This window comes from Silene latifolia, chromosome 11 (genome assembly GCF_048544455.1).
Source record: "Silene latifolia isolate original U9 population chromosome 11, ASM4854445v1, whole genome shotgun sequence".
NCBI classification, from domain to species: Eukaryota; Viridiplantae; Streptophyta; class Magnoliopsida; order Caryophyllales; family Caryophyllaceae; genus Silene; species Silene latifolia.
In genome coordinates, this window is record NC_133536.1 from 55,602,356 (window position 1) to 55,618,000 (window position 15,645).

Consider the following 15,645-nt stretch of genomic DNA (forward strand, 5'->3'; position numbering starts at 1 on the left):
GAATTGTAGTTCCAGAATCAATCCACCATGTATTATGATTAACATTAACCATATTAGATTCATAACAAACAAACGCATGAAAATTATCTTCTTCTTTAGCCAAGCCTTAAACTTAATGCAGTCTATCTTCATGTGTCCCTTCTTTTTACAGAAGAAACCCGTAGACTCCTTCTTAATGGCTGGCTCAGCTGAAATCTTTCCCTTTCCCTTATCTTTAGTGTGACCCTTTTGCCGCTTTGAAGAAGAAGCAACAGTAAGGTTCACCTTTTCACCTTCCTCCATTAACAGTCTGCCCTCCTCTTGAACACACATGGCCATAAGTTCATTAATTGACCATTTATCCTTATGTGTGTTGTAAGAGATCTTAAAAAGGAGCATATTTTAGAGGAAGAGTGCATAAAATGAAGTGCACAAGGAAAGTGTCAGACATGGTAACTTCCAAAGTCTTAAGTTGGGCTTCAATATCCCTCATGCGCATGATATAATCACGCACACCTTTAGTCTCGGTGAGCCTCAAAGATGAAAACTGCATTATTAAGGTACTAGCAAGAGCTTTATCAGAAGTTGCAAACTGCTCATCGATGGCCTTAATTAGATCTTTAACTTTAGTATGCTGATCGACAGAACCACGAATACTAGCACACATTCTGGTCTTTATGAACATAATAGAGAGACGATTAGATTTCTCCCACTTTTCATAAAGATCAGTTGTTTCTTTAGTTACTTTAGGTGGTTCGTCTTTCCGAATAGCATAATCAATATCTAACCATCCCAACTGCAGTAGCATTCTCTCTTTCCAGACCTTATAATTATCACCATTCAATTCAGGAATGTCAAATTTAACATCAATAGAACTCCCAGGTAAAATTGCTACAAATATAATAAATAACATGCTTATTACAAAAAATAGAGACTTTAAAATTTATCATGTTTTACCAATGTAAATCATGCTCAAATATGAAATCTAGTGACATAAAACTTGCCTGTGGGCTAAAGTTCTACTCAATTAGATACATAAAAAATTTAACTTTATGACAATACTATCAAACCATATGCATCTCTTAACTCCTGTGGGTAGATTAAGAAACAAGATTCAATATATCATCCTAATTAGTCATACAAATACATATAATAAGATTACTGTGAGTAAGTCTCATTATATTACATACGACTAATCACAAATAACGTCTAGTTTCCACATGTGATCCCTAAATAAAATTTCGATTAATTAGAGATGCTGTGGCTAAACTCTAACTATCAAAATTTTGAACCACTCGACATTAAAATACTTTAATTTATATACCAAACCCTATGTATATAAGAAAAAATTACATGACCAAAAAGATTTCATCGGTCTCCCTCCATATGAACACGCATAGAAAGTAAATAAGTAATTGCGGTAAAAACTTAAATACATTCAGCATGTGTACAATAATTTATTCACAAGACCAATGCATACACAATGAAACTAGGAATGAGATACCCGCAAAAGCCTGCAAAACTTATATGCAAGATACTCTACCCATAAATCGAGATTTGCTGCTCATATTAATAAAACCAACAGTGCAAGATTTATAAGGGGCACATGATTGTCATCAGCAAACTCAAAGCAACTCCTTGATAAGAAAGGTGGAATTAGTGACGCAATAAAAATGACTGAGAGACAATCAATTAATTATACAATATATGATGGTGGACGTGCTAGCAATAAGACGCCCAAAATAAAAACCAAATTGTATATCCAAATAAAGCCGCAGTAATACAAATTTCCCAATTATAAGGCAGAATTATATCTAACCTATTGAATACAAAATATTCAACAAGACGGTGAAATTTTTAATTAAGCAAGGCAGAGACGATTACTCGCTCTGATACCAACTGTAAGTGTTATAGTCTAAAATTAACATGTTCTAGTCTCATAATGAACATGTATCAACTGAATGCGGAAGCGATAAAAGAGATCGATTACTTACCTCCAGCCATTGCTTGAAATTATTAATCTGTCTTAGTGAATAACCCAATTTCTTATGCCCTAAATCTGACTTGGCTTCCAATCCCTCAGCCTCACAATTTAGATGGTGTATTTTTTAATGAGGTAGGCTTGGTGAACCTCAATCAGAATAAATATGTTCCCCTTATATAGACTCTTGCCATCAAAGAGTCAACTGAACAGTTTCCTAAATTGTGAGTGGTAACTTATGGGAGATAATAGTGGAAACAGAGTCCTAGGTAAATTCCACCATACAATGGACCAACTTAATTTCCATAAAATAACTTAATTAAATATTAATATAATACTTATTTGATTTATGGAAATATCTTACTGTACAATAATTATAAGAGTAAATTATCAATTACACTCACGCTTAATCCACTTTTTTACCCTTACTCCCACGTCAATTTTTTTTTTTTAAATTTACACTCAAATTATTTGTTCAGATTATATTTTGTACCCAATACCATTTTCAGGCCATATTTCCGTCAAAATTCAAAATTTTTGACGATCCAATTTAATTTTTCCCATTTTCACCATTAAAAAGTTTATCACGTTAAAATAGAGCCGCTTGATAGTCCCTAAACATGTTTCATGTTTTGAGTACTAGACAAACATCATGTATAAATTGCCCTTAAAAGATCCAGGTTTCAAAAAGAGATTAAATTCAGGATTGTGTCACAATCTTCAGATTCGAATATATCTGATTCAAAATTAGTTTTGAGTTTAAAGTATGCAAACGACATTGGTTGAATTGATAAACAAGTTTTGATTGTTCATTGTTGCTGTAGCAAATACATATTAGCGTGTTTTGGAGTTGCCCAAAGACAAACTTCACATCAACTTCTCGGCAGTTGGGGTTTTGGTCTAGGCCCTATTCTTTCGGCTCAAAGGAGCTGAATTGAACTTAATGAAGCCGAGCTGAAGTGCGATAGAATTATGAACAGTTGAATATTATTGAATTGCATAATAATACATGAAGGATGAGTACAATATATATAGTAGAGATAAGCTAGGATTACAAGGATTGCTACGGAAGACATGCCTAATTACAAACAGATACGGAACGATGTATTCCTAAATTATAAATATATACGGAGCTAAATTATAGAAACGAATAACTGAGAAGATATTTCCAACTGAGAAGATATTTCTTTTACAAAGTGAACTTAATTGAATGGAACTGAGCTAAATTAAATAGAGCTTAGGTAAGAGTTAATTTGAGAAGAGATGGGTTGAATTAAAATAAAAAAAAACTCAACTGAACTAAATAGGGCTGAGCAAAAATGAAACGAGTTAAAATTAAGCCAGAAAGAACATGGCCTAATTACACCAACGATCCTGGTATTATAGCATGCGTTTCTCAATTCGGGTTTTAAATTTAAAAGGCATTTTCCTTATGTTAAATGGCGATTCAGCGATTCTAAGACGAAGTTGCAATTCACATCAGCAAACCTTACACAAATCACTTTAAGGAAAATCAAATAGTGGAAAATGAGAAAGAAGAATAAAGGAGAGAATGAATGAGGAGAAAGAACCTATATGCTTAATAAAAGACGAAGTAAAGGCAAAATCGTCAAAAAGTTTAACTTTTGACGGAAATATGGCCTGAAAATGGTATTGGGTGCAAAATATAACCTGACCAAATAATTTGGGTGTAAATTTTAAAAAAAAAAATTGTCGTGGGAATAGTTGTAAAAAAGTGGATTAAGCGTATATGTGTAATTGATAAGTTACTCTAATAATAATGTACGACCGTCTCATGGGGTGAGACCGGGTTACACTATAATTTATGGTATAATGTAAGCTGTACTGTAAAACTAGTTTTAAACCCGTGCAAAAAATGCACGGGTCGTATAACAATTGTTATTATTAAATACATGCGCATAAAAATGAGCGTGATCAAATGTGCAATGTCGTGACAATATAAATAGTTCACTATTGAAAATTCGACGTACATATAATTTCAGTTACTATTTACTAATCACTATCATACGAAGCAAATAATGCTACAAATGTATAAATAATTTAAAACTTTATTAAATACTCGGAAATTTCATTGTAAACTACGATGATTGTCATACTCGATGTACGCTTATTATTGTCGCAAATCAATATCTTCAGGCCTTGTTTGTTTGTAACCCTGGAGATAGGCACATAAAAGTATCCATGAGACCATGACTGAAGACCGGTTTTGGAATATAAATGCTCACTTTAGATAAGAACTGCCATGACTTTTGCTTATTGTCATCGCAAAACAAATAACGATGGGGATTGCCTTCTATTGAAGTGGACTTAAAATTCACTGGAATATGAAGGATAAGTGTAATGCGGACAATATGCAGTCTATCACCGTCATGGCTCCAGTAAAAACTATACACCTAACTACGCGAGTCCCTAAATCTATCACTTTTAATATAAAATTAAATGCATTTAATACGGGTTATATGTACGAAAGATAAGTACCGAGTAAGTTGATAAAATAAATTTGAAATTTGGTAAACGCTGAAGCGTGTATAGTTAAAGTTTAACCTAACCCAACTTGTCATTTTGAAGGTCACGTCCGACAAATCTTGACTTAGGACCCAATTAGGCCGAAATAATACGTTAATTTAGGTTGAAATACCACCGATTCCCTGGATCAAAGACAAATGTATCTTAAATGTGAATGTAAAACATATCAGTCACTAATATAATTTTTAAAAAGCTAATATTTATATATATATATATATATATATATATATATATATATATATATATATATATATATATATATATATATATATATAAAATTTTGAAACCCATAGGGGTAAGAATATCATTAAGCCAACACGAACAAACGTTCAACTACCTCGGGTGGTAGTGTATCCGTCCAGACCATCCTATCAACACCTATTAATAAAACATGTGCTAATTCATAGGCTATCCCATTATTACTCCTACTAGTAAAAGACCAAACAACCGAATTAAACGAATTACAAAGATGTAAAATATCATCGAGAACAAGAGAGAACATGCTTCGCCGCGTCTTTCTTCGCTTCAGCGCTTCGATAACTTGAGAGCAATCACTTTCCACCATGACCCTACTATGCCCCGCCTTTACCGCTTCTTCAAGACCATCCAGAACCGCAAAAACTTCCGCCACGTGAGGATCCCACCCTTCCTTCCGTCTATGCGCTAGTCCCCATAACACCTTACTCGTACTGTCCCGACAAACCACACCCACTCCAACACCCACCCCGTCCTTCACACCGGCATCCACATTAATTTTAACCCTTCCCAACTTCAGAGCTTGCCATCCCACCATCCCTTCATTCTGACCAGCCTGCACCCCTACTTCGCCACACCTCACCCGGCTCATCCTCTCCCCTTCCACCTCCTCCATCACCCTCCAAACACGGCTCAAAATGTCGCTCACCTATGCCCTTCCCCCTTCGAACACCACCCGGTTCTGTGCTTCCCAGAGTGCCCAGCAACCCACCATCATCAACCCATACTCCCTCTTATCCATGTCCCGCCAACACCCTTCCACCCACTCCCGAATCCCCATGAGGTCAGCCGCATCCTCCTTCACCAAATTCAACCCCTCCCACACCCCCGTAGCAACCCAACAATCGCGAAACAAATGGACACTAGACTCAACTTGACTCTGACACAAAGGACATAAAACATCTATATGACCGACTCGATGAGATAATTTTACCTTTGTCGCAAGCGCATTATTGCACATTTGCCAGAAGAACAATTTAATCCGAGGCCATACTTGAACTTGCCATAGATTGTTCCATATCCACTTACTGCGTTACCAAGTAGACGGTTCCGAAACTGAGAAGTCCCCCCTGCAAGAAGCTTATATGCTGATTTAACCGTATAATCCCCATCTCTTTCCAAGCTCCAAAACCACGAATCCTCCCTCCGCTCTCGAGTCAACTGGATATTACGCACTCGTTCTTGTTCGAAAGGCAACAAAACTGACGCAAGCTTTTGCTCGTCCCAACCGGTACCATCGCTAGACATCAACTCTGCCACCTTCGTCGTATCCCCACCTCCCATGCACGGCGACACCACTCTACCCGTTTGAGTGCCTAGAATCCAAGCATCCCGCCATATATATGTCCCCATACCATCTCCAATGCGACGCCTTAAACCCATCTCAACCACCTCCCTTGCTCCAAATATACCCCTCTATGTGTAGCTCGGGTTATGACCCTATTCCGCTCCAAGAAACGAGTTAGCACTATAATACTTCCCCCGCATGAGCTGCGCCCAAAGGCAATCTGGCGATGTAAGAAGCCGCCAAACTTGCCTGACAAGAAGGGCCTGATTTGAGAGAGTAAAATCGCGGAAGCCCAACCCACCCATACATTTCGGCCAACACATCCTTTTCCAAGACACCCATGAGATTTTCCTACTCCTACTCTCATGTCCCCACCAAAACCTAGACACCATTTTCCTTAACTCATCGCAAAAGTTAGCCGAAAGTTTAAACACACTCATCACATAAGTAGGAAGTGAATTGGCAACCGCCTTTATGAGAATCTCCCTACCCGCCCTAGACAAAATTTTTCCGCGCCATCCTTGCAATCTTTTATGGAGTTTGTTTCAAACAATATCAGTCAAAGGTTTCTTCGACCGCCCCACGACCGTGGGCAGCCCTAAATATCGCTCCCGCTCACTCACAACCACCACCCATAATCTCGCTGCAATCGACCTCCTACATTCCTCCGACACCCCACGGCTAAACGACACCATAGTTTTCTCCAAATTCACCAATTGTCCCGAGGTGACTTCGTATCGACGGAGGATATTATTCACCATATCAGCCTCCACCTCGTTAACTCTCAAGAAGAAGATGCTATCATCCGCAAATAACAAGTGAGAAATCATTGGCGCGAGCATAGCAATTCGAAGCCCATGGAGCGAATTATTCACGATGGTTCTCCGCATCAAATTTGACAACACCTCAGCACAAAGAATAAATAAGTATGGAGATAAAGGGTCACCTTGTCGAAGTCCACGCGCTGGCCAGAAAACTTCCTTCACATTACCATTAATGAGAACCGCAGAGGAAACTGTTGATACACATATCATCACCCGACTCACCCATCTATCATCAAAGCCCATGGCTCGGAAACATTAATTAATATGGATGTCCATTGGGCTTCTATCCAGTATAGTCCATATATTTGTAACTACACTACTACAAATCCAGGCAACTACAACGCCCCTTTAACAACGATTATTCACGAAAATCACAATAGACGTTGTAGAATGTATAGCGCGAATTTTACTAAAATCAATTACAACGGGTATGGTTATAAAAACCGTTGTTATTAGCTTTAACAACGGGTCACACATGCACAACCGTTGTTAATAATTTGGCGCAAAATTGGCGCAAAGTTAGTGAAAAGTAATCACAACGGTTATTTTTGAAACCCGTTGTTAAAACTTATTTAACAACGGGTCTTTTTTACAACCGTTGTTAAAACATATTTCACAACGGTTGTTGTTTAATAACCGTTGTCAATACCTTCCATACTATAAACCACACAAATAGAAGTCTGCTGCAGCCACAAAACACAACCCTTAATACACAAACACAAACACAGCAGCAAACAAACAAACACAAACACATACACACTCTCTTTCTCTCTTTCTCTATTTCTCTCTTTCTCATCGTCGCTTTATCTTCTCGCCGTCACTGTGATTTCATCGTCTATTACGTTCGGTATTTATCAGGTAAATCTCGCCGTCACGTCTTCGTTAGTTTCATCGTCATTATTTTCTTTTTCTATTTATTTCTTTTGCATGTATGTGTTTTTATCGACCATTATGTTATTTGTTTAAGTATTGTTCGCATAATTAGTTACTAAAACAATGAAGAAGCAAGATGAAGAAGTAAGATAAACATAATTAATATATATATATATATATATATATATATATATATATATATATATATATATATATATTTATAAATACATAAATTAAAAAAAAAAAAAAATTACATATGTAAAAATGCAATTCTTATATTTTCATGGAGGATCTTATTGTGCTCTATCGTATCCGTCCTCTCCTCCTTGGCTATTTGGAGGTTCCGTTCAGCAGTTGCTATATCGTCATATAGCCGCAATCTTCGCCGCTCCGTCAAGCCATTTTCTTTGGCGTGCTTGATGCGGATCGAGCTTCCGCAAGGTAGCTCTGAAACTTTCCTCAATATGGAGGAACCGGCGGATGAAGTTGTTGTTGTTCTCGATCATGGTAAGAGTCTTTAGGATGAAATCATTCATTTTGTTAGAGTTTTTTGAGTTTGATTTGAAAGATTAAGTAGAGTTTGTTTTAACAGTTAGAGTTTGGAGATGAATATATGAGATAATGGAAATGTTAGTTGAGATATGCAATGTATTTATACTAAGCAATGTGTGGGTTGAGTTAATTGCTTTTTAATTAATATATATGTTAGGAAGTTGTGCCATAATAATCATCATATCTCTCAATAATGCTGCTTCAAATCCTATTACTAACCCTTCTCATTCCATATTATCCGTTCATATGTACAGTGATGTCAGTAATAATGCATGCATCGGAATTCTAACAGGCCGTAATTATGCATGCATCTAGTAATATTTAATTTAATTTTTTTTTTATTTTTTAAGAACAAACAACAACGGTTATTGAGAAACAACCCGTTGTCTTTAGTTATAACAACGGTTTTGTATATTACAACCCGTTGTTATAACTTTCCCCCCAAAATTGAGTCACACTTTCCACAACGGGGTTTTATACATAAAACCGTTGTTAATAGTTTTTGACAACGGTTTCGTTAAGTAAACCAACCGTTGTTAAAACCTTCTACAACGGACGCTTTAACAACGTCCGCTTTTTTATATAACAACGGTTTTTAACCGTTGTTATAGCCTGTATCTGTAGTTTTGCTAGGTTGTAATTCACCCTCCTATATATACTCCTATATGAGGGGGTGTTTGGTTCACCCAATATAGGTATGAGGTATGGGTTTGGAATGAATCAAACCCATACCATGTGTTTGGTTGACAAAATTCGAGGTTTGATACCCATACCTCAAACCTATGAGGTATGGGTTTCTCATACCCAGGGAGGGGGGTGGGTATGAGATTGATACCCATGGTATCAAATTACAAATATTAAAAAGTGATAAAAACAATTGTAAAAAAATCATTTTATATATTTATTTGATTAAATTTTCTCTACATGATTTAATAGTATAAAAATTATTATTAAAAATATTGTATTTTGAAGAGTTTTTAGCTTTGATTAGTTTCTAACCCCATACCCCCAAAATTGAACCAAACACAAGGTATGAGGTATCAAGTTCCAACCCGATACCACCCAGGTATGATTCCCGATTCCAAACCCCTACCCACGCGTGAACCAAACACCCCCTGAGATGAATAATATCCAGCTCTCTTCCCTCTCTCAATCTATTTGCTTGTTTTCTCTATATCATTTTTCTCTGATTCTTATTTTATAACACGTTATAAGCACGACTCTATAAAATTGGGCTAAGTTACCATACTCTCGTTGTTTTGTTTAACTTTCATTCTCCATTATATATTCCATAATTGATCGTTGTCTAATTTGTTTTTGATAAATCTATCATGCTGTTGTCTAATATTTTGAGAAATCAATCATGCTTTTAATTGTTTGTCAGTTTGTGCATTCCATCTCCCATGATACAATTAGTCAACCCACTTTTATTGTTGTTCATCTTAGATGGTACTGTAGAAATTTTCATTAAAGAGACTTATAATTTCAAGATCCGCCCATTTATCGTTTCACTACTCCTTGATCTTGATTTGGTGTAATTGAGATATGGTTCTATGCAAAGAAGGCCTTATCTTATATAGAGAAGATAAAAGGATGCATTGTTGTTTCTCGCACGGATCTAGAGTTGAACTCTAAGGTAACGTTTTCGTTTTCGCTATGTTGAGTCCTTGACCTGATTATTATTATTATTATTATTATTTTTAATTAACTGAAAAGGTTATTTATGCCTTTTAGTGTTCAGTTGTTTACTGTTGCACGTATAATGTGAGACGGCCTTATATCTATTTAATTGAGACGATCTCATATTTATTTGACACGGGATGGTCGTCATCATAATTTAAGACGATCATTTATCGATTTACTATGGGAACGATCTCATATCTATTTAATTGAGACAGTCTCCAATCGATCTATACAAGATAGTCTCTAATTATTTAATTCGATATGATCTCATATCCATTTAATTGAGACGGTCTCATATCTATTTAATGTGAGATGACCTCATATCTATTGAATTCGAGATGATCTTATATCTATTTAACGTGAGACGATCTCTTTTCTATTTCATGCGAGATAATATCATGTCATTATAATTTTAGACGATCTCATATCTATTTTATTGAGAAGAGTTCCTATATAACTAATTTTAGACAATCTCACATCTATTTAACATGAGATACGATCGTCATTTTTAAGACGATCTTCTGTCAATATAATATGAGACATTCTCCTATGATTTTAATGGAGAACAGTTCCTTATCATTCTAATCCATTTCCTATAATTTTAATGTGGGACGACCTCGTATCAATTAGTTGTGAGACGGTCTCTTATCACTTTAATGTTAGCTTGTCTTCAATATTTGAATGAGAGACTAGTTTATTATTATGTAATCTTATCTATACTTAATATGAGCTAGTCTTCAATATTAATATTTGAATGGGAGACTAGTTTATTTATGGAGTAATATTACCCATATTATTTATTTTCATTATCACAATGAAAAGTCAAATTCTCCACAGACTTAAATTATTCGTCATTCGGAGTAATTTTTAACACAATTAAGACGACATACTAATCGTTACTCAAAATGAATAACTTCGTTGTCATATTTCCCAAAGGGATTGTTTTGGTAAATTTCTACCAATTTAGGTTAAAGTGGTCTTAGCGTCTAATCAATATTACGATTGGTTGATGATTGTATTTTGTATGTATGTTTGAATTGTATGTAAACGTAAATAAAGGACACATGCAATTTTGGTTACGCAGAAAACCCGATATGGGAAACAACCGTTGGGGGAGACGGAATCCCACCAATATTTGTACTATAATTCGGTTGAGAATACAATGTGGACGATATTGCTATATTGTGGAAGCTAGGGTTCTTCTGTGTATTTTTGGATGATCTCTAGGTCTTGCATTTATGCCCCTTATATAGTGATGCTCTTCCTTCTAGGGTTCTTTGCTTCTTCGTCAAGTATTCCTAATTTGGCACAAGATTGGACTCACTAGTAGAAAAAACACCTATTGCGTCAGTCGATTTACGCCGGTTCTACAAAAACTGACGCAAAAAGTACTTAGTTTTGGCGGGAATCCATTTTTGCCCTATAGTCAAGCTTTTTGCGTCAGTTCTTGAAAAAAACTGACGTATATAATGCATCGGTTCTCAGCAAAACCGATGTATTTGATCAAAGACATCAGTTATATTAATAAACTGACTTATTTGATATTAAGTTTTTGCATCAGTTTTACGTGAAACCGATGCAAATAAAAACCATTGCCATATAGTATTAAGTAAACACCAGTTCCTTTCCCATTCATTACTTCGAAAAAAGAATTAACACTCCTTGTCCCTTTCCTCCCTTCCTTCATTCAATCGCCACCACACCACCGCCGACCTACCGCCGACCCACTGACGCCTCGCCCCCGACCTACCGTCGACCCACTGCCGCCGTCTTACTCTTATACTCATCTAATTCCTAATTTGATATTGGTGTGATTTTTACTTAATTTTTTTGTTAGAAGTTCTTTTATTAGGTTTTATTATTGTTGTTTACATACAATTTTGTGTAGTAATTGATTTGTTAGTATTAATTGAATGTAAATCTAAAATTGTTTTAGGGTTAGGGTTAGGTGAAATTGGGGGTTTTCTATTTTGATTAGTTGGTTTTGGTGGGTTAATTTCTGCTATATTGAAAGAGGAGTTTTTCGTTTGGGCATGAATGATGACACTGTTTTTGTGGTTTCAGATTTTATTCATTGCATCATTATGTTGTCTATGAACTGCAATATTCGAGAACGCTCACATAGCAGGTATGAACTCTTGCTTCTCCAATCACAATTCCCTCGCGTCCAAAGCCCTAATTATATCCCTGTTGGTTTAATTTGCTCTTTTTTTCACCGTTATTTTACTTTGATTATTACTTTCTTAATTTTTTTAGTTATTACTTTCTTAGTTATGGAATATGCAAGGAGCTGAAGACGATTGATTATGGATATGTCCCTACTGATTTGATTTGTTTCTGAGGTATGTTCATGATGTGACCAATATTTGAGCATATTTAGTCCCCGAATTAGTCTCGTTCCTATGCTTTTTAGTGCATAATTGGGTCATTTACTATCTTTAGTCCTTTGTTTTGCATATTCTTTGAGGTTTTATTTCCTTGGTAGGAGAGGAGTGCAAACCTTGCATTTTCATGGCAAAATGAAGCTAAATTGATCGAATCTAATGACCAAGCATCAAAGTGAAGACAAGACTAGAAGGCCTATGTAAATAATGTAGTAGATGGGCAATGATGAAGAAGATCCTTGCATCTCCGACAAGATCCTTGAGGATTGTTGGAAGAAGAAAAGAAGAAAAGAAGAAGAAAGCTTGCTGGACTAGAATCCGCCCGTCGCAGCCTCGGGACGCTCGTCCAACACCTCCACAATCCGAGCGTCCCACCACCAATCCGCTCGTCCTGCACCACCACAATCCACTCGTTTTGACCCCTTGGCCGCTCGGATTGTCATCCAGTACATCACGTCTTCTCCTTGTTCCACTCGGGATGCGCATATTTCTGAAAGACTAGCAAAAAGGAGACTCGCATCTTTCTTCGAGAGGAGCATTTCCTCAACTTTTCTTAAGGGTCTTAATCGTCATTTAAGCCCTTAGTAACCCTAATTTATGTACCTAATCCCCACTATAAATACCCCATTGTACTAATTAGATGACATCAATCCTTATTATTATTTAGGTTCATCTTAATCTCTCTTTAATCTTGTAATCAACTTTTAATTAACCATTAATACAAATATCATTTCCTTAATTTCTCTATTGTTCATCATTTATTTTGGGTAATTGAAGATTATTTGGGGTTTATTTGGAGGATTGACAACCTTCCAATCATTCATCAAGTACTTCTATTATTCTTTGCTTATTATTTTGGAATCATCATTAGGTATAATTCTCTTAATCCCTTTTTAATTATTGTTAATCATCTTCATTTATTCATCATGTTTTGCTTTGTTAATATGATTGACAACCTTGTTAGCATGTTAAACTTGATAATGAGTGAGTAGTTTCCTTAACTAGGGTTAATAGGGAATTAGGGGAAACCAACATGGGGATTGATTCATGCTTAATCTAATATGTTTTCATAATTAATTTGCTTGCTAGTTGTGATTTCAACTTATGCACATGTTATGTTTGATGAAATGCGAGCCAATGAATCCTTGTATTTTTTACCCATCACTTATCTTTTCAAGGAGACTTATAAGACATAAACCAACTCGAGTCTCATTAGACCATGCATATAGTTGGATAGGGAGGATTAAGTCAACTTGTAGGTGTTGTACAATCTAATTGATTCAGCTCCGGGACCCAAACCTTCCTAGGGATTGTAAGATATACACTAACTCGATCACATCACAACAATAATTGCTTGCATCTAGTTGAAAACATGTTTGTATGATCAAATCCCATGAATCCCCTATGAACCCATGACACCCTAGTGCTTTTAATCAATTGTTTACATCTCATTTTAATCATGTTGCTTGTTTGCTTACATTGTTATTTAGTTTAGTGATCTTCTTATCTCAACCCAAATTGTGACACCCTTAGACACCACTACTTGCAATCGAAAATCCTACATCAATACCCGTCCCTTGGGATCCGACCTTTACTTACCTCTTTACTAATAGTAGAGTAGTTTGTGAAGATATAAATATTGTTTTGGTCTAGGTGCTCCTAACGACAAGTAACCGAAAAACATAGTCCGACCAAAAATGGCGCCGTTGTCGGGGACGGTGTTAACTTGATTTGATTTTCTTTGATTGTTATTATTTGTGTTTTTCTTTACCTTGAGGAAGTAAAACTCCTCAAGGTTTGTTCTAATTATTTTCAAGTTGTTCGATATTTTGCAAGATGAATATTATAGATTGTTTCGTTGAGGACCACTTGAGTATACCTTTCTTCAAGGACCCCATGCAAGCATTGGAAGCCTTAGAAGCAAGTGAGGCCAAAAATATGCATTGAGAATTGGAGGTAGATCTTCTTGAGGCCGCTCTAGACAACAAAGAACTTACTCATGAACAATCCGAATTAGTACATAACATCCTTTAGCAAGCAATCGAAGATGACATCATATAAACCGAAAAGCAAGAAGAATTTGTCATGGAATTCGAGTATGATGATATTAGTGAGCTTGAAGAACAAGTTTAATATGCCATGTGAATGGAGTGCCTAATGGAAATGGAGCAAGTTCTTAATGAACCTTCAATGGAGGAAGGTGAGTTACAAGCTCCAACTCTAAAACCCCTTCCCCCAAATTTGAAATATGCTTCTGTTGATGAATATAAGACCAAACCCGTAATTGTTAATGACAAACTCGATGAAAACGAATTGGGAAAATTGCTTGATGTGTTGAAACAACATGAAAAGGCTATACGTTATAGTCTAGATGACCTTAAGGGGATAAGTCCTAATTTTTGCATGCATAGAATTCATCTAGAGGAAGACCATAGACCTACCATCCAATCTCAAAGAAGATTAAACCCACACATGCAAGAAGTTGTTAAAGGAGAGGTTATGAAATTACTTGATGCGGGAATCATATATCCCATATCGAACTCTTTGTGGGTTAGCCCCGTTCAAGTGGTACCTAAGAAAGGAGGTACCACGGTGGTGACAAACGATAAGAATGAGCTAATACCCACAAGGAAGATCACCGGTTGGTGTATGTGTATTGACTATCGAAAATGAATTCCGCAACAAGAAAGGATCATTTCCCCTACCATTCATTGACCAAATGCTTGAGAGGTTAGCCTCTAACAAGTTCTTTTGCTACCTTGACGGATATTCGGGATTCTTTCAAATCCCCATACACCCGGATGACCAACACAAGACCGCCTTCACGTGCCCTTATGGTACTTTTGCATATAGGAGAATGCCTTTTGGCTTATGTAATGCCCCCGCTACTTTCCAAAGATGCATGATGAGGTCTTCTCCGACTACTTAGAGACCATAATGGAAGTTTTTATGGATGATTTTAGCGTTTATGGAAAAGACTTTGACTCATGCTTACATAACCTTTCTCTTGTATTGCAAAAATGTGAAGATGTTAGTCTCGTTTTGAATTGGGAAAAGTGTCACTTTATGGTCAATGAAGGAATTGTTTTGGGTCATTTAATCTCGGAAAAGGGCATCGAGGTCGATAAAGCTAAGGTTGAGGTGATAGAGAAACTCCCACCTCCCGTGAATGTTAGAGGGGTGAGAAGTTTTCTCGGTCACGCGGGTTTCTATCGCCGTTTTATAAAAGACTTCTCAAAAATCGCGAAACCCCTCACTCAACTCTTACTTAAAGATGCC

General features: G+C 36.3%; 2 protein-coding genes and 1 long non-coding RNA gene across 7 annotated transcripts in view; 1 reads left to right on the forward strand and 2 right to left on the reverse strand.

The window, feature by feature from the left end:
- Positions 1-364: 364 nt before the first annotated feature.
- LOC141613441 (uncharacterized) lies at positions 365-1,983 on the reverse strand. The gene is made up of 2 exons (XM_074432175.1): positions 1,974-1,983; positions 365-870 (listed from the first exon to the last, which is right to left on the reverse strand). Exons 1-2 carry the CDS (start codon positions 1,981-1,983, stop codon positions 365-367), a joined length of 516 nt encoding a protein of 171 aa, XP_074288276.1.
- Positions 1,984-4,814: 2,831 nt separating this feature from the next.
- LOC141613442 (uncharacterized) lies at positions 4,815-5,378 on the reverse strand. Its single transcript, XM_074432176.1, has one exon. The coding sequence runs from the start codon at positions 5,376-5,378 to the stop codon at positions 4,815-4,817; it is 564 nt and encodes a 187-aa protein (XP_074288277.1).
- A 6,248-nt stretch (positions 5,379-11,626) lies between these two features.
- LOC141614867 (uncharacterized) overlaps positions 11,627-15,645 on the forward strand; it is a 30,969-nt gene continuing 26,950 nt past the window's right edge. For 2 of the 5 annotated variants that reach the window (XR_012529424.1, XR_012529425.1), the window contains exons 1-3: positions 11,677-11,790; positions 12,047-12,110; positions 12,239-12,324. This is a non-coding gene — a long non-coding RNA (uncharacterized LOC141614867). Of the gene's footprint in view, positions 11,791-12,046; positions 12,111-12,238; positions 12,325-15,645 lie in introns of all 5 variants that reach the window. The other 3 variants (XR_012529428.1, XR_012529427.1, XR_012529426.1) reach the window with 3 other exon arrangements.